The sequence below is a fragment of the Erpetoichthys calabaricus genome, chromosome 10 (genome assembly GCF_900747795.2).
Source record: "Erpetoichthys calabaricus chromosome 10, fErpCal1.3, whole genome shotgun sequence".
Taxonomy (NCBI): domain Eukaryota; kingdom Metazoa; phylum Chordata; class Cladistia; order Polypteriformes; family Polypteridae; genus Erpetoichthys; species Erpetoichthys calabaricus.
The window spans coordinates 157,942,914-157,967,407 of NC_041403.2; the positions used below are offsets into that span (position 1 = coordinate 157,942,914).

The 24,494-nt window shown below is 41.5% G+C and overlaps 1 protein-coding gene across 1 annotated transcript; it reads left to right on the forward strand.

Moving 5' to 3' along the window:
• On the forward strand, positions 1-24,494 carry nphs2 (NPHS2 stomatin family member, podocin). The gene is made up of 8 exons (XM_028810639.2): positions 1-956; positions 4,438-4,541; positions 12,325-12,397; positions 12,510-12,592; positions 14,956-15,159; positions 17,283-17,338; positions 22,063-22,141; positions 24,062-24,494. Exons 1-8 carry the CDS (start codon positions 614-616, stop codon positions 24,329-24,331), a joined length of 1,212 nt encoding a protein of 403 aa, XP_028666472.1. The 5' UTR covers positions 1-613; the 3' UTR covers positions 24,332-24,494.

Genomic DNA, 24,494 nt, shown 5'->3' on the forward strand with positions numbered 1-24,494 from the left:
GTGATTCCTAACTGGCCCTGTGGATTTGTATGGGAGCAGCTTACGTAGTGGACTGATTCAAGGGCAGTCTCTGCCTTTGCCCAGTGTTGCTGCAATAAGTACTCAACCTGCATGTGTTTCAGGACATGAGAGGAAAAGAGGAGCAACAAACATAAGCCTCACATGGGCCTGGGGAAATCATTTAGACTCTACATGGACAACGTCCCGGGGTGGTATTCAAACTCAGAACACTAGATACATGACACAGCAAAATTAACAATTGTCCCAGCCAGTAGTTACTTTTAATTTATTAATTAATTTTCCAAGCACACTTTTTCCAATGTAGGGTTGTTCAGGAGCTAAACTTCCACAAATTAGTACGTTTGAGTAGGTCTCCAGAAAACACAAGTAAATCCATGTGTGTTGATGGGTGCCTCCCTTGGTGACCTTTACCTTCTCACTAATTAGTTTTCCACCCCCATTCTGCTTCCAGAAAAGCTGAGAAGGCTGACCAAGCCGTATTCTGCTTCAGCAGCACGTCTCCATACCTCCTACAACCGTATATAAACTCCTTAGAAATGGGAACTGCTCAGCCTGCTCCTCCCTTTTTGCCTGGACTGTCTTCATATTGCACATGCTTTTGACCACACAACCCCAGGACAGGATGGAGAGGCGCTCCAGAAGCACATCTCGGTCTTCCAGAAGCTCAGGGAGAAAAGCAAAAGATCTCCCGGCTGCACCAAGTATACATCTGCCGCAGAAGAATAGGCAGAGGCAAACCAGTGAGGCCAGAGGAAGGTCATCTTCGAAAAGAAGAAGGATGGAAGAGAAACTGGCAGCAGAGGTCAAGGGCCCTCTGAGTGCTGACAGCAATGTGGTAACTTCCACCGTGGTGGATGTGGATAATGTAGTGGACTCGGACATAGAAGAACAAGAGGAGACTGGTGCACTGCTAGAGAGTGAAGCCCATGAAGAAGGTAAGGGACTGCTGAGGAAAGGGGGAAATTGTGGTCCATGATGAGATAAAAACAACATTTACTTCAACAGGAAATTGTCATACAAAGAGTGCAGATCAAAGTGTTTACAAGCTGTTAAAAGACAAAGTTGCAAAAAAGAAACATAAATTAGAAACAGAAAAAAATAAAAATGAATAATTAAAACACCAAAAATAGTAACTAGGAATAAATCAATACACACGTAATTCTACTAAACATAAATGTGCTCAAGTGGTTTCAGTTATTTTTGAGCTTAGTCCTAGAAGATTTGATGCAATGGACCTCGTCGACAGCTGGAGTTTCCACTGTCATTCCAGCATTACAGGAGGCTCCACAGGATCAGGTGGTGGTGACAGTAAAAGCTACCTCAGAAAAAACAGAAATGAAAGCAGAGAAAAGTAGAGATTGGTAATGGTTGAACATTTATGAAGTATATAAAGTATATAGAGAGCCAAAGGTCTGTGATATAGTTTGAATATTTGTAGCTAGATATCCACAAAGGGAGAAGATGAGTCACACATCTTAAAATAGTATATAATATAATATAATATAATATAATATAATATAATATAATATAATATAATATAATATAATATGGCGGCACGGTGGCGCAGTGGGTAGCGCTGCTGCCTCGCAGTTGGGAGACCTGGGGACCCGGGTTCGCTTCCCAGGTCCTCCCTGTGTGGAGTTTGCATGTTCTCCCTGTGTCTGCGTGGGTTTCCTCCGGGCGCTCCGGTTTCCTCCCACAGTCCAAAAACATGCAGGTTAGGTGGATTGGCGATTCTAAATTGGCCCTAGTGTGTACTTGGTGTGTGGGTGTGTTTGTGTGTGTCCTGCGGTGGGTTAGATAGATAGATAGATAGATAGATAGTTGGCACCCTGCCCGGGATTGGTTCCCTGCCTTGTGCCCTGTGTTGGCTGGGATTGGCTCCAGCAGACCCCCGTGATCCTGTGTTCGGATTCAGCGGGTTGGAAAATGGATGGATGGATGGATAATATAATATAATATAATATAATATAATATAATATAATATAATATAATATAATATAATATGGCGGCACGGTGGCGCAGTGGGTAGCGCTGCTGCCTCGCAGTTGGGTGATCTTGGGACCTGGTTTAGCTTCCCAGGTCCTCCTTGTGTGGAGTTTGCATGTTCTCCCCGTGTCTGCGTGGGTTTCCTCCTCCCACAGTCCAAAGACGTGCAGGTTAGGTGGATTGGCGATTCTAAATTGGCCCTAGTGTGTGCTTGGTGTGTGGGTGTGTTTGTGTGTGTCCTACAGTGGGTTGGCACCCTGCCCAGGATTGGTTCCTGCCTTGTGCACTGTGTTGGCTGGGATTGGCTCCAGCAGACCCCGTGACCCTTTGTTCGGATTCAGCGGGTTGGAAAATGGATGGATGGATGAATATTATGGGCGGCACGGTGGCGCAGTGGATAGTTCTGCTGCCTCGCAGTTAGGTGACCCGGGTTCGCTTCCCAGGTCCTCCCTGCGTGGAGTTTGCATGTTCTCCCCGTGTCTGCGTGGGTTTCCTCCGGGTGCTCTGGTTTCCTCCCACAGTCCAAAGACATGCAGGTTAGGTGCATTGGTGATCCTAAATTGTCCCTAGTGTGTGCTTGGTGTGCGTATGTGCCCTGCCCAGGGTTTGTTTCCTGCCTTGTGCCCTGTGTTGGCTGGGATTGGCTCCAGCAGACCCCTGTGACCCTGTAGTTAGGATATAGCGGGTTGGATAATGGATGGATATTATATTATATTATATTATATTATATTATATTATATTATATTATATTATATTATATTATATTATATTATGTCTACTCTATATATATAAAATCCTAATCCTAAAAGTGCAACGGTGACGTTTTTATGTCACGTTTCTTGACACGCTTTCAATCGGGTTTATTTTAAAACCTACATATATATGTTTGTTATCATTCTTTTCAGAATTTATCCAACTTTAATGTGATGTTGTTTGATTTTCAGACTCTTATTCCATTTTTAAATTATAAACTAAAAAATATCAGGAACTCACATCCCACGAGATGGGTCTTTGTGCCAAAAGATTTAACCATGCTCGGGGCCAGAAATAAAACACAAAGAGTAGGACAGCTGCTGTACAAGCTCTTAAATGTTCAAAGCGCTGTGCGAGATGCAGATCACGTGGAACAGCAGCAGCAATCCAGCAGCTGATCGAGCAAAGAGGAGGTAAAAAAAAACAAACTGTATTTGTTTCCCATTGTATCACTGTTTAAGAGGGGGTTTCATAGGAGCAACTGTGTCTCCTTGGGGTGCGTTCAGCTCCCCTCTTCACAATGTGAGTGGCAGAGACGCAAACTGGCTGGCGAGCGAAGCAAGCAGGGGGGAACCTTCTATTATATATATATAATCTATGAGAACTAGAACTATAATGCAGGTTTTTGGAATTTTTAAAAATGTCTCATGGTGCTAGCCTGGCATATCTTTATCAGTAAAGTGCTCCAGATTTTCTGAGCATAACAGCAATAGGATGCTTCATTTCTTTTATACTTTGCTCTTAGAATAATAAGCAAACCAGTATTTGATGATCTAAGATTATGACTGGGAATATAAGGAGGCAGGCATTTCAAAATATAAGAAGGAGCAAGATTATTAAAGCTTTATATTCAGTTTATAGTATCTGAAAATCAATTCTAAAGGACATAGGTAACTAATGTAACAATGCTAAGAGTGGCGAGATGTGCACAGATTTCCTTTTGCTGGTTAAGATTCCTGCTGCTGCATTCTGAACTAATTACAGCACAATGAATGACTTCTTAGGAAGTCCAGTTAGGGGACCATTATAGTAATTTAGTCGGCTAAGAGCAAGAGTGTGAATTAATTTCTCAGAAATAAGAGGTCTAACTTTTGTACAGTCCTTAAATGAAAAAAAGTAATTGTAGTTATATGGTTAATATACAATTTAAAGTTTAGGCCGGAGTACATTATGAGACCTAAATTCTTTACTTTTGTCTGATTTTTAATGTTAAGGGTTCAAGTTTATTTCTAAGATACTCACTGTTTCTATTTTTGCCAACAACTGATTTCTGTTTTTGTTGGTTGTTTTACTTGAGGAATTTACTACTCATTAATTTGGAAATGCAAGTAAGACATTGGACAACAAGGCCCAGCTTTTCAGGGTCATTAGATGCTGTAGATATGTAAAGCTGTATGTCATCTGCATAACTGTGGTTGTTCACCTTGTGTTTTTAAATAATCTCACCTTACGGGAGCATGTAGTCTGAAAATATCAGTGAGCCCTGAAAAGATCCTTGGATCTTGGATCTGCACAAGAAAGACTGAAATTGCTCCACCACTTCCGGCCATATCAGTCAAGAATTTTACCTGCGCTCTTCGAATATTAAAAATGATTTTGATTATGAATCCATTACAGGCTGGTTAGAATAATGACGAAGTCCTTTAACAGACTCACCTCATCTCGTCCTACCAGGCATTAAACATCGGAAGCTGAACTTGTGTGAGTGGATCCTCACACTTGCCATGATGTTGGTTATTTTGTTATCCTTTCCCATTTCCATCTGGTTCTGCTTAAAGGTAAGAAAACTTTTTCTGTTGCTTTATTTGGACTCAAGTTGAGCTAAGTAACCAGTACATTTCTGACTATCAAACAGTTGGAAGCCAAACAGTTGGAAGCCATTTTGTGTTTTTGATGATAAAACAAGTCTTTACAGGCCTCTTTTGTCATGATTAATAAATGTAGCACTCCTTACAGACTCAGTCTGGTACAATACATTATTGGGAGTCTGTGGTTGACATTTAAGGTTTCACATCCTGTTTTTGGCACTTAATGTTACTTCTTTTTCTTTTTCTTTTTTGTATTATGACAATGATGTTATTTGGTTTCTATTTTTTCATTCATGTTTTTAACTGCTGTTACCATTTTGATCATTTCCTTTGCAGTTGCTGCCATTTTGTGAGTTGGTTTTATGGGTGATGCCATACTGTTTGTGACAGTGACCTCCATTATTAGTTCTGTGGTTTATGATTTATAACTTCATTTCTCTTTGCCTATAAAATATGGTGCTGCCCATTGCTTTATTTCCAAACTTTGATTTCTCTCCTAAATAATAACTTTAATGATAGTTAGGTATAAATTGTATAAGGGGTGAGCCAGAGCTCTAAACCCCGGACACAATTATACCACAACAGTGCTGGGTTCAAATAAACTTATGTTTTATTTAACACTAGGGGGCTGCGCCTCCTGCTCGCTTCGCTCGCCAACCCCTGTGTTTGGTTAATCCATCCATCATCCAACCTGCTATATCCTAACTACAGAGTCACTGGGGTCTACTGGAGCCAATCACAGCGCGCAAGGCAGGAAACAAACCCCGGGCAGGGCGCTAGCCAATCGCAGGGCTTGCACACACACACCAAGCACACACTAGGGACAATTTAGAATCATCAGTCCACCCAACCTGCATGTTTTTGGACTGTGGAAAGAAGCACCCGGAGGAAAGCCATGCAGACACGGGGAGAACATGCACACTCCACGCAGGGAGGACCAGGGAAGCGAACCCAGGTCCCCAGATCTCCTAACTGTGAGGCAGCAACGCTACCCACTGCACCACCGTACCGCTGTTTGGTTAATCGGATATCCATCCATCCATCCATTTTCCAACCCGCTGAATCCAAACACAGGGTCACGGGGGTCTGCTGGAGCCAATCCCAGCCAACACAGGGCACAAGGCAGGAACCAATCCCGGGCAGGGTGCCAACCCACCGCAGGACACACACAAACACACCCACACACCAAGCACACACTAGGGCCAATTTAGAATTGCCAATCCACCTAACCTGCATGTCTTTGGACTGTGGGAGGAAACCGGAGCGCCCGGAGGAAACCCACGCAGACACGGGGAGAACATGCAAACTCCACGCAGGGAGGACCCGGGAAGTGAACCCAGGTCCCCAGATCTCCCAACTGCGAGGCAGCAGCGCTACCCACTGCACCACCGTGCCGCTGTTTGGTTAATCGGATATACAATTTTAAAAGCTTTTTTTTTCTTTGGAATTGCTTCAGTTTCATTAGTTGCACTTTTTACTTTAGGTTTATTAAAAACAATATATGGAATTACCTTTTCTTCAAGATCGCATTGAATTTTGAATCTGTTTTTGGAGATACATTGTGACAACACAACGTATAATCGCCTGTGAGTGAATATTGTTTCTGTTTCTCTAATAAATAATCCGACGTTTTCTAATGTTGTCCCTTTGATTTCGTTAATTGTCATAGCAAAAGCTATTCTCACGGTAAACTGTAAACATTTTAATACGAATGGCATATCACGATCTCCTTTGGTGTCTAATGTTATTCGTGGAATATATACATCACCTTACTTGTCGCCTGTTAAAATTTGCATCACTTCTCCATCATCATAAATATACACCTGACCGAATTGTGTATTCTTTGAAATTAAACTTGTCGTTGCTTTAACTGTTGTGGGACGACCTTGCTTTGTCCTGCTATTTTTTCAATTACACCTGGCTCTGATGATTAATCACCTTTTGTTTGTGCTAATAAGATCTTTACTATCTTTATTTTTTTTGATACTGTAGCGACTGACGTAATAAAGTGTCACAAACGTTTTACTTCGTAACCCCAAACACAACTGTCTAGCACCCTCTCTGACCCCTCCTCCCCCGGGTCTCGCCTCCCCCTTACCGCATCAATCAGTACCCCGCTATCAGTCTTCCGTGCTGTACTCCGCCCCCCTCAATCGGACCTATCAGTCACTTAAAACAAAAAAGGCTTCAACCTGCTGGCGAGCTGCCTGTTCTGCTTGTCGCTTGTCGCATGTCGTTGTTTTAAGAGCTGGGAGCACATGATGCATGTCTGCCAACAGCAATCCAACAACTGCTTAGTTAGAGGTCTGTGGACTTCTTTTAAATGATGGCTCACTGACTTATCTCGCGCGACGTTGTAAAAAGCAATAATTGTCCTTTATTTCCTTTATTTTCTCTTTCTTGCAGAACGTATAACGCTGCTCCCGTTTATGAAGTTCTAATCTTTTAATTCTGAGCCCTATTGGACGTGCTTTGTTTTCAATTCCACTTGTTCTGGACTGATTTTCTCTTTCCTTATTTTCTAAATTTGCACCTAGATTATTGTTTTTCTTTTTACCATTTTTTTCTCTCCACCGCATTTGGGTCTCTTTTCTCCGCGCTTTTCTTTTGTCTTCGTTTAATCGTCGACGTTTCATTTCTACCCTATTCATTTCATTTCTACCGTATTGACCTTATACACTTTATATGCACTGAGAGCCATGGAGCTGTGTGTGCTGCGTGACTGCCTTTACACTACTGATTTTTTTTTCTGCCCGTGGTCTTATCTTGTAAGTAAGTAAGGTGTGTCTTGTACCGTGGCAAGTGTCTGGTCTCGCGGGTCTTTAAAATTGTCTTTCGAGAGGATCACATACTGTAGTCTTGCTTTTGCTTTGCTTTCCAGGATTTCCTTTTATAATAGAGAGACAGTAATTTCCAATAGGTCTCTTCTTCCCAATCATCACAATTCAACACACAATTCTTTTTCTTATTCTGTTTTCACTCATCCACTCCTCCCAAGCAAGCATTGTCCAACTATGACTCCCCATGTACAATAAAATCCCTTTATCCTGGACCCAGAAGTTGTTCTGATAACAAAACAATGCATGGAGGAAGCAATTCTGGGTCAGGTTGAAGCCCCCCAGAAAAAAGAATAACTACTCTTGACAGCTCCTTCTGGTGGCACCCATTACATCCTGCTTGAGGGCCCAATGGGCCTACAGTTCCCACAGGTATGAACACGGGTGCTTCCACAAAGAGAGACTGCTACCTTGAACCCTAAGAGAGTATAGAGTCCCTTGCCCTTGCATTATATAGGCCAGGGGTGCCCAACTCCAGTCCTGGAGGGCCACAGTGGCTGCAGGTTTTCATTCTAACCCTTTTCTTAATTAGTGACCTGTTTTTGCTGCTCATTAACTTCTTTTGAATTCGTTTTATTTGACTTGCTTTAGAAGACTTAGACCCCTCAATTGTTTCTTTTTCCTTAATTAGCAGCCAAACAATAATGAGATACACAATGAGCCAAAACAGGACCAGCAAACTGTGACCATCATACAATATCTGAAAATATAGAAAGATGAAGGTCTCAGGAATGCTGATCTGCTCTTAGAAAAGAGAAAATCCACAATTTCGGAAATGTCTGCTATTGCACAATAAAAGGAGCAACCAGCCATGGAATTAAAGAATGGGTTTAATTAATGACAAAAATCAGAGCCTCATTAAGCAACTGGTTGGAGTTAAATTGGTTGGAGTTTGAGGCCCTGACTTAGTTGGTCTCCTGTTGGCTCACTCACTTCACATTTCACTTCTGTTTGGGTGCCATTTAAGGAAAGAAATGAAACAATTCAGAGGAATGATGAAGAAATTCAGGGAACATTTCTTAAAAACCAAGTCAATTAAAATTAATTCAAAAGAAGTTAATTAGCAGCAAAAACAGATCACTAATTAAGGAAAGGGTTAGAATGAAAACCTGCAACCACTGCGGCCCTCGAGGACTGGAGTTGGGCACCCCTGATATAGGCCTTTCAGACAGGTAAGGGTCCATCCATCTCATTTGGGAAGTCAGTCCAGTCCTGCCTTTTATTGCAATAGACAGACTGATAGATGTGAAGGGCACTATAAAATAGATAGATAGATAGATAGATAGATAGATAGATAGATATAGATAGATAGATAGATAGATAGATAGATAGATAGATAGATAGACTATAAGCCTTCTTTTGTTAGTTCATTGAATAAAGGTACATAGAGCACAAAAGGGAAAAGGAGTTGCCTGTAACAAAGACAATCTAATACAATACAGTTTATTTTTGTATAGCCCAAAATCACACAGGAAGTGCCGCAATGGGCTTTAACAGGCGCTGCCTCTTGACAGCCCCCCAGCCTTGACTCTCTTAGAAGACAACGAAAAACTCCCAAAAAAATCCTTGTAGGGAAAAAAATGGAAGAAACCTTGGGAAAGGCAGTTCAAAGAGAGACCCCTTTCCAGGTAGGCTGGGCGTGCAGTGGGTGTCAAAAGAAGGGGGTCAATACAATACAATGCAGTACACAGAACAGAACAATTTCTCAATATAGTAAGAAATAAAAAATATAAATTTTAGAAGTACAGAGCAGAATTTAACAGTAGATGATATATCCCATAATAAGATTTGGATTTGTGTAGAGTCCTGGAGACCTCATCCTTCAAGCTGCCTCCCCCATTTGGCCATTCCACGGCTGAAACAGTGCTGGGCCAGCCAATCCGATGAAAGGACCCCTCTTTCCCACGATTCCTGCGATCCTCCATCAGAGATGACTTTTCCTTAGGCAGGCAAAACAACTTGACAGGTGATCCGTGGCACCAAGTGCCACATTTGAGTACCGAGAAGAAAAACAGAATAAGTGAGGGTTAGTATACAATTATAACTGTCATGTTACTTATGTTTAAGTGCTAATGACTAACAACAGAGATGCAGTCTGTACAGTTAATCAGCAGCTCTAGGCAGGGTGTGCTAAACTGAAGTAGTGAGTCTTCAGCCGGGATTTAAAAGCTGAGACCGAAGGGGCATCTCTTATAGTAGCAGGCAGACCATTCCACAGTTTAGGGGCCCTGTAACTAAAAGCTCGACCTCCCACTGTTATTTTATTAATCCTTGGAATCATAAGCAGACCGGCATCTTGAGATCTTAATGTGCGCTCTGGTTTGTAAGTCATGATAAGTTCAGACAAGTAAGCCGGACCTCGACCATTTAATGCTTTATATGTTAAAAGAAGGATTTTGAAATCTGCCCTAAACTTAACCGGGAGCCAGTGTAAGGATTTAAGAACTGGAGTTATGTGTTCATATTTTCTTGTTCTTGTAATAATTCTCGCAGCCGCATTTTGGATTAACTGGAAGCTGTATAAAGAACAGTTTGAACATCCAGTGAACACCGCATTGCAGTAGTCAATCCTACTAGAGATAAATGCATGAATTAGTTTCTCAGAATCCTGTTTATTTAAAAAGCGCCTTAATTTCCTAACATTTTTAAGATGGAAGAAACATGTCTTGGACAACTTTGTAATATGCGCTTTAAATGACATGCTAGAGTCAAAGATAACTCCTAGATTGCGGGCTGATTCAGTAAAATTGACTGGGATTCCCACTGAGTTAAATGATGACAAAATATTGTTGTGATCAGCATCATTCCCTCCAACAATTAACATCTCTGTTTTATCTGTATTTAAAGACAAGTAGTTCTTATTCATCCACTCCTTTAATTCACTAACACAACTAATTAAAGACAACATTGGAGAAACTTCATTTGATTTAAATGAAAGGTATAACTGGGTGTCATCTGCATACGAGTGAAAATTAACATTATGTTTCCTAATGAGAGATCCCAGTGGAAGCATGTACAGTGAAAACAGTAAAGGTCCCAGTACTGAGCCCTGCGGGACACCATATTGAACTTCTGTGTATAATGATGGAGTACTGTCAGCACATTTCTGTACATATTGGAATCGATTTGATAAGTAAGAACTAAACCAAGCGAGCCCAACATGATTTTCTAGCCTGTGCAGTAAAATAGAATGGTTGATGGTGTCAAATGCTGCACTTAAGTCCAACAACATAATTACAGTGGAGTTTCCTTCATCAGAGGATATGAGAATGTCATTTACAACCCGTGTTAGTGCCGTTTCTGTACTATGACCAGTGCGAAAACCAGACTGGAATTTCTCAAATAAATTGTAATGCGTAAGGTGTGTCTGAAGCTGACTGGTGACTACTTTTTCTAGTATTTTAGAGAGAAACTGTAAATTTGAAATAGGCCTATAATTATTTAGTATATGTGGGTCAAGGTCTGACTTTTTAAGTAATGGTTTAATGACTGACACTTTTAGTAAACAAAGTTCCAATAAAGTGATCCAATGGTGAAGTAAAAAATCCAGAACATCACAGAAAGCACAAAGCACAGGAAAAGATCCAAGAACCCACCAACCCCAGACCGCATTCACAATGAACCGCATGGTAGGGTTGGGATACCCTCCACTGTTATTGGACTCAAGGGCCCCGCCTCTTGGGGAACCACTCACAAAACATATGGAATATAACACAGGCATACATGCATTGGCAAAATTAAAAACAATGAATAATGCATGAAATAAATAGAAATATTAACACAAACAAAAGAATCAATAATGAACACAGATGACACAATGATGCCAGTGGGTGGGAATCCTGGCTGTGACATAATAAATGTGGTCTGTAGCATTGGATTTATAGACATCCACTGTGTTGTTTACAACCTTTAACACATTTATCCACAGTTTTGGTGGCCCCTACTCAATGCTGTTCTTTGGTTAACTGTAGTTTGTTATCTAAGAAAGAGGTCCATTCTGTGGGTATGAGTTTGCCCATTAAAGTGTAAGATGTCTGCTCATAATGGTGCTGCCCTCTTGTTACAAATCTTCTTGTCAATCAAGTACTTGACTGATTAGTGTGTCAGCGTTGCTTCAATTCATTCAAATTCTTTTGACATCAGTGCTTTATTAACACAGCTTACAGAACCAAGACTAGGATTTATTCTATTTCATATCATGGAAATTCATATTGACTAGTACCCACCAACAGAAAGCCATATTTAGATTAGGTTTGGGATTATGAGCCTGGGGAACCACCTTTGTTTAATTGTTTCCTTTGTTTCCTTGACTTTATTCTGGAACTGCTTGATGACATCTTCACAATGCCCTTTACTGAGTGTTTCTGAAGTTATTTTTCCTTTTGCTTGTGCCTTTGTTGTAAAGCTGCCAGCACACAATGGTCAAAAATGGATGATGGGCCTCAGAATGACCCAAAACCTAACTAGGACCTTACAGGTCAGCCTCAGAAACAGGCCTCACTCCAGGCAGACTAAACTCATCCAATAGTTTCTAAATCCTTTACAGGCCCAAAATTGCTTTTAATTGTTGTTCAAGTGTCGGTTGTGCTGCACAGGGTAACACAACATGGTATGACCAGAGAGCTCAAGGGTTCCTCCAGAAAGCCCATTGCTAGGAACCTGTGCTACAGGGACAGCGATTTTTGTGAACATGTCAGGAGAGTGCTCACCTAAAAACTATGAACTGAATTTAAGTCATTTCCAAATAAAACCAAGGACCTAGTTATTACAACTCAAAAAATTTAGAAGCCGGAGACTCAATGGAGTCCCTAATGCATCCTGGGATGAATATCTGAAGCATTTCAGCAGAGCAAATGGGCTTCTACTCTAGCAGGTGGCAAAGTGACTCTCTCTTTTTAATTTTCCTGGTTTTTCAGATTGTTCGTGAGTATGAGAGAGCTGTAATCTTCAGACTGGGCCATTTAAGGCCAGGGAAGGCAAGAGGACCAGGTATCACCACACGCTGAAGTGCTGTATGACGATTTCTGAACTATTTTCTTTAGTCAATAAGATGACTAATTAATATTTACTACACTTCCTTGTATTTCTTCTCTGAATTTAGGGCTCTGCTTCTACTTGCCTTGCTTGGATGTTTGTCACAAAGTTGACCTTCGGATTAAAACCTTTCAAATCCCATTCCATGAGGTATTTGTTTCTTCCTTATCGTGTAAATACTGTATCGATTTCAACATATCTCTTCAGACATTTTTGCAAATTTATTAAAAATATGAAACTGAAATATCCCACTGACACAAGTATTTAGATCCTTTACTCAGTACTTTGTTGAAGCTCCTTTGACAGTGATTCTAGCCTGGAGTCTTCTGGGGTTTGATACAACAAGCTTGGCACACCTGGATCTGGTGATCTTCTGCCATTCTTCTCTGCAGATTCTCTCAAGTTCTGTCAGTATGGATGGACAAAGTCAGTGGTCAGCTAATTTCTGGTCTCTTGAGAGATGTTCAAGTGGCTACAAGTCCATGCTCTATGTGAACCATTCATGGACATTTCCAGAGTTGTCCCTAACCCACTCCTGTGTTGTCTTTTCTTTGTGCTTACTGTCATTGCCCTGTTGGAGGGTGAACCTTCGGCCCAGTTTGAGGTTTTGAACACCATGGAGTAGGTTTTTATTAAGGACATCTCTGTGTTCTGCTCCATTCTGCTTTTCCTCAACCTCGTCTAATCTCCCAGTCCCCAACCGCGCAACATGATGCTGCCACCACCATGCTTCACCGTTGCACAAGTGATGAGTGGTGCCTGGTTTCCTCCAGAAATGATAACAATTGTAGTTTCATCAGACCAAAGAATCGTGTTTCTCACAGTTTGAGAGTTCTTTAGGTGCCTTTTTGCAAATTGCAAACGGGCTTTCATGTGTCTTTTACTGAGGAGAGGCTCCTGCCTGGCCACTTTTCCACAAAGTTCAGATCAGTGGAGTGTTGCAGTGGTTTTTCTCCCATCTCTGTACAGGTTCTCCGGAGTGATCATTGGGTTCTTGGTCACCTCTATCACCATGGCCCTTTTCACCAATTTGCTTGGTTTGGCTGGGTGGCTGACTCTAGGAAGAGTTTTAATTGTTCTAAACTTCTTCCGTTTAAGAACGATTAAGGCCACTGTACTCTTTGGAACCTTCAATGCTGCAGGAATTTTTTGGTAGTCTTCCACACATCTGTAGTTTAACATAATCCTGTCTCTAAGCTCTGCAGGCAATTCCTTTGATTTCATGGCTTGGTTTTTCCTCAGTTGTGGGACCTTCTATTGACAGGTGTGTGTCATTCCCAACCATGTCCCATCAATTAAATTGACTACAGGTGGACTCCAAACAAGATGTAGAAACATCTCAATGATGATCGCTAAAGTGAGATGCACCTGAGCCAGATGTTAAGTCCCATAGCAAAGGGTGTGAATACTTGGGTCAATATGGTATTTTTAATAAATCTGCAAAAAAATTCTATAATCCTGCTTTTATTTTCTCACATTGGGGGTACATAATGTTCCTTGATGTGGGGGAAAAATGGCCCACAAGTGATGAACGGTCCCGGGTTTCCTCCAGGCATGACACTAATACTTGTGTCAATGTGATATTTTTAATGTATCTGCAAAAAAAATTCTATAATCCTGCTTTTATTTTGTCATTTTGAGGTACATAATGTTCCTTGATGTGGGGACAAATGAATCTAAATGATTTTAGCACAAGGCTACAACATAGCAAAATGGGAAAAAAGTGCAAGGGGTCCAACACTTTCTAAATCCACTGTACAGTATGTCCTACCTGAATTATGAGTGTGCCCCAAAGCTTCATTGCATTTTGCTCAGCATGAAAATCAACTATTATTTATTTATTTAAATATATGAATGTGGGTTAACTCATAAGGACATAGGAAGAACATATGAAGTCTAAATAAGGACTAAGTACAGATGAACCTGGAGCCCTGTTTTCTGAAGAACTTACCCTGACTCATTAAAATCAAATTTTAAAAGTATGGATTATCCACTATTTAAATCAGCAATGACATTACAATAAGAAATCAATTTGAAAGATTTCACTTCCTGCACAAGTTGTAAAGGTAACAAGTCCTCCACTGGAGCATATACTGAATGAGCTCTTTACCATTGTCCATATGGAGGGCCACTATGCAAAGCTTATAAGAGAAGACAACCTTGGATTGAGACCTCCCCTTAGATAATTGCTAGTCCCCAAGTGCACTGGACATACGACTTTGGGCCTCAATCTGTGTTACTAATTGACAGCCAGTCCATACATGGGATGACTGAGAGAGCTTGACATCTCTGAAACCTCTGTGATTTAGTCAAAAGTCCAGACTTTCCTCTCGTATTGACTACAGAGTGTGTTAACGTGTGTCCTACTTAGTGAATGGAGAATTGCTGCTCTACCTGGACTTAACTAGATCTGATAGCTCTTGGCAAAGTGTATAACTCTAAATCCTTTCCCCCATGTAAAGTCATGTAAAGTCATAATTGTTTACCCCATGTAATGTTGTTCCTATCCTTAGGTTGTGACGAAGGACATGGTCACCATGCAGTTGAATGCTGTCTGTTATTACCGACTGGAGAATGCATCGCTTTCCTTTACCGCCGTATCAGATGCACCAATTGCACTACAGACGCTCGTCCAGACAACCATGAAGTCTATTTTGGCTCATCACTGCTTTGCAGATGTTCTTCAGAACAGGAAGAGTATCGCGGATGAAATGAAGGTATGAAGCCTATATTGTGCCACACCCTCTCCTTCTTCTGTTTCTTTATGGGTTGCCCAGAGCTAATTTATGCAAGTATGCAAGTAATTAATAAAATACAATTTTTGACAAAAAAAAATAATTCTACTCACTATTTCAGTGGTTCTCAATCTGTGGGGCGGGCCCCCCTAGGGGGGTGTGAAGTAACAAAAAGGGGGGTGTGAAGATGTGAAAAAAAGAAAACACGAATCAAAAATATAAAAAATACATCTATTGAAACCAAAACAAATTAACTTAAACTACATTCTGATACTAGAAAAATAAATATAGAGTTAGCTAAATGTTGATAAAAGTTAAGTAGGTATAATAAAATATGCATCTATGATATATCATTAATTAAAAAAGAAAAAATTGGTATTAGTGGGATCCTTTCAAAAAAACGTTAAGTGGGCGCGATTAAAACTGTTATGAAAACTCGGGTCGCAAATACTTAAAGGTTGAGAAATGCTGCCGTATTTGTTGGTGGTCGGAGTGGACAGGAATGTGGAAGATTAGGTTTACGTAGTTGTCACAACTACCACTACAGGGCCACACATTGGGCCTACCATGAAAAGGAAAAGACAAGACAGGGTCCGATTATGTTGGACATGTCTGCTGAACAAACCCAGTAAAAATACATGCACAGAGTATTACAAAGATCTGATCATTAGTGTTTGTGGAGCCTGATATAAAGTTGTGGATACGTGTGTGCCTGTTGGGTGTAGTGAGTTGTAGAGCTTTTAAGTTTTGACACCCTGGGGCCTCTGGGGGGGTCTTAATCAAGCATTGTGGACAGCCAAGGGCTTAAAGCTGTTGAAGAACCTGGCAGAAGTGATTTAAATTCTACGGTACCTTTTGCCAGATTAAAGTAGGAAGTGGGAGGGTGGAAGTGGTCTTCCATAATGCTGTTGGCCTGGTAGATGCAATGCTTAATAGCTTTGTCTTTAATGGAGTGTAGGAAGGTCCTGGAAGTCGCCGTGCTCTTGGGAACCTTCAATGCTGCAGGAATTTTTTCGTAGTCTTCTCCAGATCTGAGCCTCGACACAATTCTGTCTCCTAACTCAGCGGGCAATTCCTTTGACCTCATGGCTTTGGTTTTTGCTCAGCTGTGGAATCTTCTGTAGACAGAGTTATGCCTTTCCTAATCCTGTCCAATCAAGCAAAATGACCACAGGTGGTCTCCAAACAAGGTGATGAGACATTTCAATGATGATCAATAGAATGTGATGCACCTCTGCCAGATTTCATCTATCAGAGCAAAGGGTCCAAATACTTAGGTCACTCTAACATTTTAATTTTTTATTTGCAAAATAGCCTAAAATCCTGTTTTCACTTTGGCATTCAATTCCTGGAGGTAGTGACACATATGGCATGTACCAAACTTGAAATGCTCTGAATTGCAATGTCTCTAAATACTACATATATATATATTATCCATCCATCCATTTTCCAACCCGCTGAATCCGAACACAGGGTCACGGGGGTCCGCTGGAGCCAATCCCAGCCAACACAGGGCTCAAGGCAGGAACCAATCCCGGGCAGGGTGCCAACCCACCGCAGGACACACACAAACACACACACACACCAAGCACACACTAGGGCCAATTTAGAATCGCCAATCCACCTAACCTGCATGTCTTTGGACTGTGGGAGGAAACCCACACAGACACGGGGAGAACATGCAAACTTCACGCAGGGAGGACCCGGGAAGCGAACCCGGGTCTTCTAACTGCGAAGCAGCAGCGCTACCACTGCGCCACCGTGCTGCCCCCATATATATATTAATTCATGCATTATTGAAAACACTTCATGATCTGTGGGGGTCTGGAGCCTATCCCTGTCCCAGTGATGGACAGAAGTTGGCTCCTGCCTTGTGCACGCTGACACCAGGATTGGCCCCAGTGGCACTAAAGTGGATTAGGATATTCTGATATATCAGATTCCTGAGTAAACATTTCCTATTTTTAAATGCATGAGGGTCTCACTGTCAGTTTCTGCTGGGGCAAGTCTGTGTTATATACATCAAGGTATAAAGGTACAATTGTTCTTGTCCTGAAATTATTCTGAATGCTGCTTTGGATGTCATCTCTCTGTGTGTTTTCTAGATTGCCCTGGATGCCATCACTTGTCAATGGGGAATCAAGGTGGAGAGGGCTGATGTGTAAGTACAACTCAAAGAAGACATTAGAAATGAGCTTCCATCTGGCATTGGTGTGCATGGCAATACATAAGACGTCTGCCTACTTTTATTTGCCAGGAAATTATCTCTCTATTATAAAAACAAATCTTGGAAGGCTTGGAAAGAGATGATACGTGATTTTCTCGGAAACACTTTAAAATTCTGCAAGAGACACTTTAACGTCCAGCGAGACAAGGCAGTGAGACAAAAGGATGAGCAAAGCGAGCAGGGGGCAAAGCCCCCTAGTATTTATAAAGGAAAAGAGCAAAAGGTAAACCAGAACAAACAAAGTCAGTCCAATAATCCGAATCCACAAAACTGGATCAAGAAATATCAGAAAATAAACAAACAAAAAAGCAGAAGATTCAAAAAAGTACTATGGGGTGAAATGGGACAAGACACAATGAAGCATCTGCCAGAGATGCCCATTTATTAGTGGCAAGGTTACTAATGAAGAATACACAAAAGATGAACAGAACGTTGGTGGCATTCCGGGCTGATAATTCTTGCTTCTGTGAGGCAGTGCGGCTCCAGCAGTTGCAAATCCGAAAATGAACTTCAATCGCATTGCTTATATAGGCCCGGAACTGGAATAGGTGAGACTTCCAGAGGTGACATTGGTGTTCTTTCTAAGGCTCCTCCTTCACTCTTGAACAGGAAGAGCAAGAAAGTTTAGCACGTGTGCGTTCACATAATCCGTCCTCATTGCGTAGTTTTGCTCAACAACCTTCCTTAACACACATGTGTAACATTACTTACAAATAGAGGTGCCACATATTATTGGTATTCTTTATTAATTTTTTAACACTTTCCTAAGGCATTTTGAGGACTTCTTGGTGGCTATTCTAGCGTTTCTGAGGTTGAGGAATTTGATTAAGACATTTATTTCATCCTATTTCGGTTCCTAAGTCGTAATTTTTAAGCTTCTTATCAGAATACCATTTTGAATATCGATGAGCAGTGCTGTTTTGTGACTTTCATGTCGGCTGTTGTGGAGACAACTTCCTAAAAGTCCCCAGGAGTGTGGTCTTATGATGTCATCGATGCAACCCTTTAAAACGGTAATTTATATGCCATTCAGGTATCCGTGATTTGGATAAAGCTAAAAGAATAACATGTGCTTCTCAGTATTTTCGTTCTCGGTTTTCTGACTTACTTTCCCGTTATCAATTCTGATTCTTGTCTTACATTCCTGACTTGGTGAAAGAGCGGTTTCATTCTTTGGACTTCACTCCAGCATGCACTCCATTTTGTTCTCACTTCATATTCTCATTCAGAAATAAAAAATCATTCTGCTTTGGTGGAACAATAATAATTCCTAATGCCTATCAGGTGGACCTAACACTATGCCTGAAAAATATAGGGAGATGGCCGTCCTCCAGCTGTATGTCATGGTGGACTTGCTACCTGAAACTCTGTCTTAAGGGGACAGGGCACATGACTAAACACACTCATATAGAACTTAAATGGCATAAACAATCAATAAATAATAATTTAAACAATACCCAGTATTGGACAAAAAATATAGTAAACTAGCAAACTACCTTAACAAGTAGTGTGTTAAAGAAGTTATGAAAAAGAAAAGGAAACATTTTAAAAATAACGTAACATGATTGTCAATGTAATTGTCGTAGGCTTATTCTAGTATTGAGAGTGAATCTGATGATTGTAAAGAGTTCAATTTCTGATTTGTAAATGTCATGTATGAGAAATGCACATTTTTAGGTAGGGAGCCAATCACGTGGTAGATGCGCGGACAGCGGCCTGGGAAAACAGAAAGGGGGCCGGGGGTGGCCCTTGTGCGTCTCTGTTGTGAAATAAATCATCTGTTAACAGAAATAAGGAATGAAACCACCAAAAGGAGAGGTCAGTTCTGAAAGTTCCTTACGGCATAATGGTGAGAACTGCCAAAAAGAAGAAGGTATGTTTGAAAGTTTCTTGCAGGGCATGGCGCGAAATAAAACATACTTAACGTTTGTAAGTACAGTGTAAAGGATGAGCATGGGAAATTTGGGCTTTGTACGTATATTGGAAGTTGCAGAAATAGTGAGGAGGGATTTCCCCTATCTATATAAACAGTTTAGGGGGTACACCTATCCCCCCTCCTTGGGTGTTGCAATAGGACATGAAACATACCTACCTTTTGTAAGTACACTGCAAGGAATGAGCAAGTGAAATTTCAGCTTCCCACCTATATGGAAAGTGGGAGAATTTGTGATGAGTTAGTGAGGACTTTGCCTTTCGTATGTATAGATACAATAATACATTTAAATATTGGGAAAAAGAACAAAATAAATGAAACCACATTAAAGCCCTGGATAAACCATGACATCAAATAACATGGACAATGGCTATTTAACATAAAAAGACAGGGAACTGAAGATATTGGAAAAAATATTAAATGTATAAGGTTCAATGATGATCAGGATTCAGAAGTTAGCGTGCAGGGAAAGCTACTGAAAATAGTGGGAATATTTAAATATCTGGGATCTGTGGTAGGCCAAGATAGAAAATTAGAGTCAGGGATAGAGTGCAGTGTGGATGGAACAATTGGAAGAAGATATCAGGAGTATTGTGTGATAGAAGAATTAAGGTGAAGGTCAAAAGTAAGGTTTTGAAGACAGTAGTAAGGCCAGCAATGATGTGTGGAGCTGAGACATGGCCAGTAAAGGGAGTGCAGGAGAAGATGGATGTGGCAGAAATGAGAATGTTGAGATGGATATGTGAATAAGAATAAGAAATGAGACACAAAAGTGGGACAGATACCTAAGGAAGTACAGGAAAGGATGTTGAAATAGTACGGACATGTGATGAGGAGAGACCATGAATACGAGGGCAAAAGAGTGATGGGAATGGAAGTCCAGGGGAAGAGAAAGTGACAGAGGTCAAAGTGGAGGTGGATGGGTAAAATAAAAGAGGGTCTGAAGGAAAAGGGGCCTGACTGGGGAGGAGGTCTGAGAACTGAGCTGTTTGGAGAAGGTTGATCAAGCACATTGACTCCCCATAGACATAGGGAAAGATGAGCAGGAAAACAAAGAAGGAGAAGAAGACAATATGATGAGGCAATTCTACCTTTAAACTTTAACGCCCATACAGAGTTGTGATTTGTAGCAACTTTAAGGTAACTTTGAATTGTTTTTAATTATCTTTATAACATTACAGATTATCACTTCCGGCGATGTCTCCTGTAGTAGAGAGACCTGCAATAATCTTGTGCCGAGGGTGCATTACATAGGGGTCCATAGTGGTGGGGGCCTGTAAAGAGTCTTGCTCATTTATTTAGTGACCACAGCTGTTTTTTGGTCATGGTGGACAAAAGTATAGTGCTCTGTCTTTAGGGAGGATGACCTCCAGATTGCTGCATAGTAGAATACAGTGTTTTGTCATCAAGGGGGATGATTGCAGTGGACTAAAGTACATTGCTCTTTTTTCAAACGTGGATGGCTCTAAGTACCCCACTAAATGAGGTGCATCTCTACGGGGGCCAAAACAAAAAATCTGGCATATCCACTTCAAAACAGTGTGTTGCACCTCTGCCTGCTAAAGATGCTTTCATTGGTCCATGACATTTAGCACAACCTAATGTATGTGCGTGTGCTCCCCCTTGTGGTGTGCACAAGTACTGCTACCAGTGTGATGCCCCCATGGGTTTAGCCAGGTAGACAAGGGGGATTTTGGGTTTGAACCCTCTCTGAAGTATATGGGTTTTTGAGCTCTCCCACAAGCTCAGTACTAGACCAGTGACGTCTGCACTTTTCTGGCAATTTTTAAGAAAACGGCTGCATTACTTCATTCCGCAATTTTTTGAAAGCTCCCACATGAAAGGGAACTTAAAGACAGAGAAATGTACCATATATACTCACGTTTAAGTTCTTTCACGGATAAGTTGCGACTTGATTTTATTGGATAATTTCTGGTATTTTATAATGTCGGTCATATAAGTCGAATGCAGAAAACTCACACTATTGGTCCAAGAGATTATGATATGCTAACACCCACCTGAGAGAGTAACCACGGAGCACATGGCCTTTAGTTTCTATGTCGGTGCGGCAATGTCTTCTCAGTGTGTGCTCCTAACCTCTCTCACTCTCTCTATCGTGCATACGTGACCACACGGTAAAACCCGAACTATTCCGAAGTGACGTTTGCACTCTTTTGTGTTTTTTGTATCTCACACTCTCATACACCTTAATCGTAAGAGCATCCCTTTATCTACAATGGATGGAACGTTCGATCAGAAGAAAATATGAAGCTGGTTTTAAATTAAACATCGTTGAAGTAGCGAAAGAAATTGGTAACTGCGCTGCTGCAACAAAATTTGATGTGTCTGAGAAACTGATGTGAGATTGGAGGAAGCAAGAAGATGTAAAAAAAAAATGTAAGTGTCGCATTTTTGAATGGGCGTATAAGTCGGGGTCTGATTTTATGATCGATTTTTCAGGGTTCAAGACCCGACTTATACGCGAATATATACGGTAAGTGTTCCCCTTTATGGAGTGATGCTGAAGTGGTATTGTTGGAACCATATACAAATATGAGATGCCAAAGCATAACCAGAGATGGGAAATGCCAAAGTGGTAAAGCAAGGAGCTTGTCAGTGTTGAGAGAAGATGTTTGAAAATCAGCGTATTACCCTGCCTTAGCAGATTGTCTGGTTTCATGAAGGGGTTTTAACACGGACAATTCTTTTTTTTTTTTTTTCACAGAAAGGATCTGCAGCTGCCAGATGAACTCAGACACACTCTGGCCATGGAGGCTGAGGCCCAAAGGCTGGCCAAGACAAGGGTGAGATATCAGATCAGACATGGTTTTAGAGAGCTGTCTGTTTCTGGTTGAATGAATCCTTCCTGCAATTCTGAATTGTCTCCTTGTTCTTGCTGCTGAGAAGCACCTTGAATAGCCACCATTGTGCTTTACTGTAGGGATGGCATTAGATGAGCAGTATATGGTCTACACCTGACATAGCGCTTGGAGTTTTGCCCAAAGAGCAACGAGAGGCAATGAAGATGGCAGGTAGATTTTAAAAACTGAACTTACAGTGCATGATGCAACAAATATAGTGAAAAATATTCAAAAGAAAAAAATACACACAAAGCAAAAATATGATTTCATTTAAACAAACAAAAAAAAAAAAACAATGCTCTTACCCGAATACTAAGTCGGTCCAACAAACGCTGGGCTCTGAATCAACCCACGAAGATAATGTCCCAAATATTCTGGAGCTTCAGTCTGCTTCTGTTGGGCGGCCAAACCCTCAACCAACAAGCCCTCCTTCACCAGTAGCCCCTCGCTCTCACTCTCACCCCTTTTGTCTCATTTCGATTGTCTGGCCAAAACCCTTCTACAGCCCCTCGCAGGCCATTTTAAGAAGGTTCAATTCCCAGTTCTCACACCAAGCGACCCTCGCCTAGGGATCTACCATCTATCCCATGCCAGGACCATTGGAGCGACTCCACTCAAACTAAACACCACAAAACACAACCCGGATTAACTCTTTCAGGGCTGATGTCGACTTTTGTCAAAAGGAGGAGCTGACGATAATCAGTAATCAACTGTAAACTGTGACAAAACCAATCGCTACGTTTTAGTTAGACTCTCGTTGGTAGAAGGAAAGTTAGCTTCATTGGTTTTGACCGAGATTTCCTGCGCTCCCGTGGGCAGCAAGGCGCAGACAATGGCAAAAATGGCACTGACATCTGGCGAGAGATCAAAGCAAATGCATAAAGCAAAATACTCCGTGGACGAAGTTTTGCCCGTTCTCTCTGAATTGGACTAAGATTTGTCGGACTCTGATTTTGATACAAGCGATCGAAAACGAATATGTGGTTTTGCAGCTAAACGTGGTGCTGAACAGGTTCATGTGGCTGACACAGCCTATGGCAATGTTAACCTGGGAGGATAGCCACTTAAGAATGAAAAAAGGTAGAAACCAGATTGCAATCCACTGTGACCGTGACTGCTGCTGCTGCCCTGTGCAGCCATGTGAACACAGCCTGGCAGCCTGCCTGCCGCACATTCTTGGCAAACTGGCAGCCACAGCATGCAGCAACAGACGTTTTATATTGATTTCTGTCTGAAGCCATTGTGTTTCAGAAAATGATGTTTTTTGGAAAGAATATTTAGCCCTCAAAGAGTTAATAAAAACTAAGAACATCAATCACAAAGGCTAACACTTGACAATTAACCAACATTAAATTCTGTGGCATCAAACAAAAAGACTTAAACCCAATAGATATCCATCAATCCATCCATCTTCCAACCTGCTGAATCCGAACACAGGGTCACGGGGGTCTGCTGGAGCCAATCCCAGCCAACTCAGGGCACAAGGCAGGAACCAATCCCGGGCAGGGTGCCAACCCACCGCAGCCAATAGATATATATAATATCGAAAAAAAAGCAACAGCCTCCTCAGTGGAGTGGAGTTCTGGAGGTCTGCAGCTGGAGTCTATTGCTTTAGGGACCTTCAGATCTCAACTTGATGTCTTTTTGGACAATGGAGGTGAAATGACTGGTCAGCTTTTTTGACTAAACCTCCTATTCTCATCACAGCTGTTCTAATGTTCTCTTTCAACACAGATAACTCATTAGCCTTCCTAACACTTGTTTGGTTCCCGATTTGCCCTTCACCAGGTTGGTCACACATCAGGATTTATTTATTCCACCTTATTTTAATTAAACTTAAATTTTTCCATTTACTCTTCACAGGTCATCGCCGCAGAGGGGGAAAAAGCTGCCTCAGAGGCGTTACGAGTGGCGGCGGACATCCTTTCAGGCTCCCCAACTGCGGTGCAGCTGAGGTACCTGCACACCCTGCATAATCTGTCCAATGAAAAGGCTTCGGTCATTCTTCCACTGCCCTTTGACCTCTTTAAAGCTGTCAGCCCTGCCTGTTCAGCACAAACTGTTGGCATTAAGCAGGAAAGTGAGGCCAAGAGGCAGCAGAAAGAACTCAAGGACGACTCTCCGATGCTTTGAAAAGCAGAGCCTGTTAAATACGGACATGCTGAGGGGGGATCTGTGAGGAGTGCATTGTGTCCACTGCTTGTTGGAATTTTAATACTGCTGTATACAGTATGTACAGGTGTACAGAGCTCTGGGCTTGTAAATGGAAAGCTGCTGTATAACAATAAATTGAAAT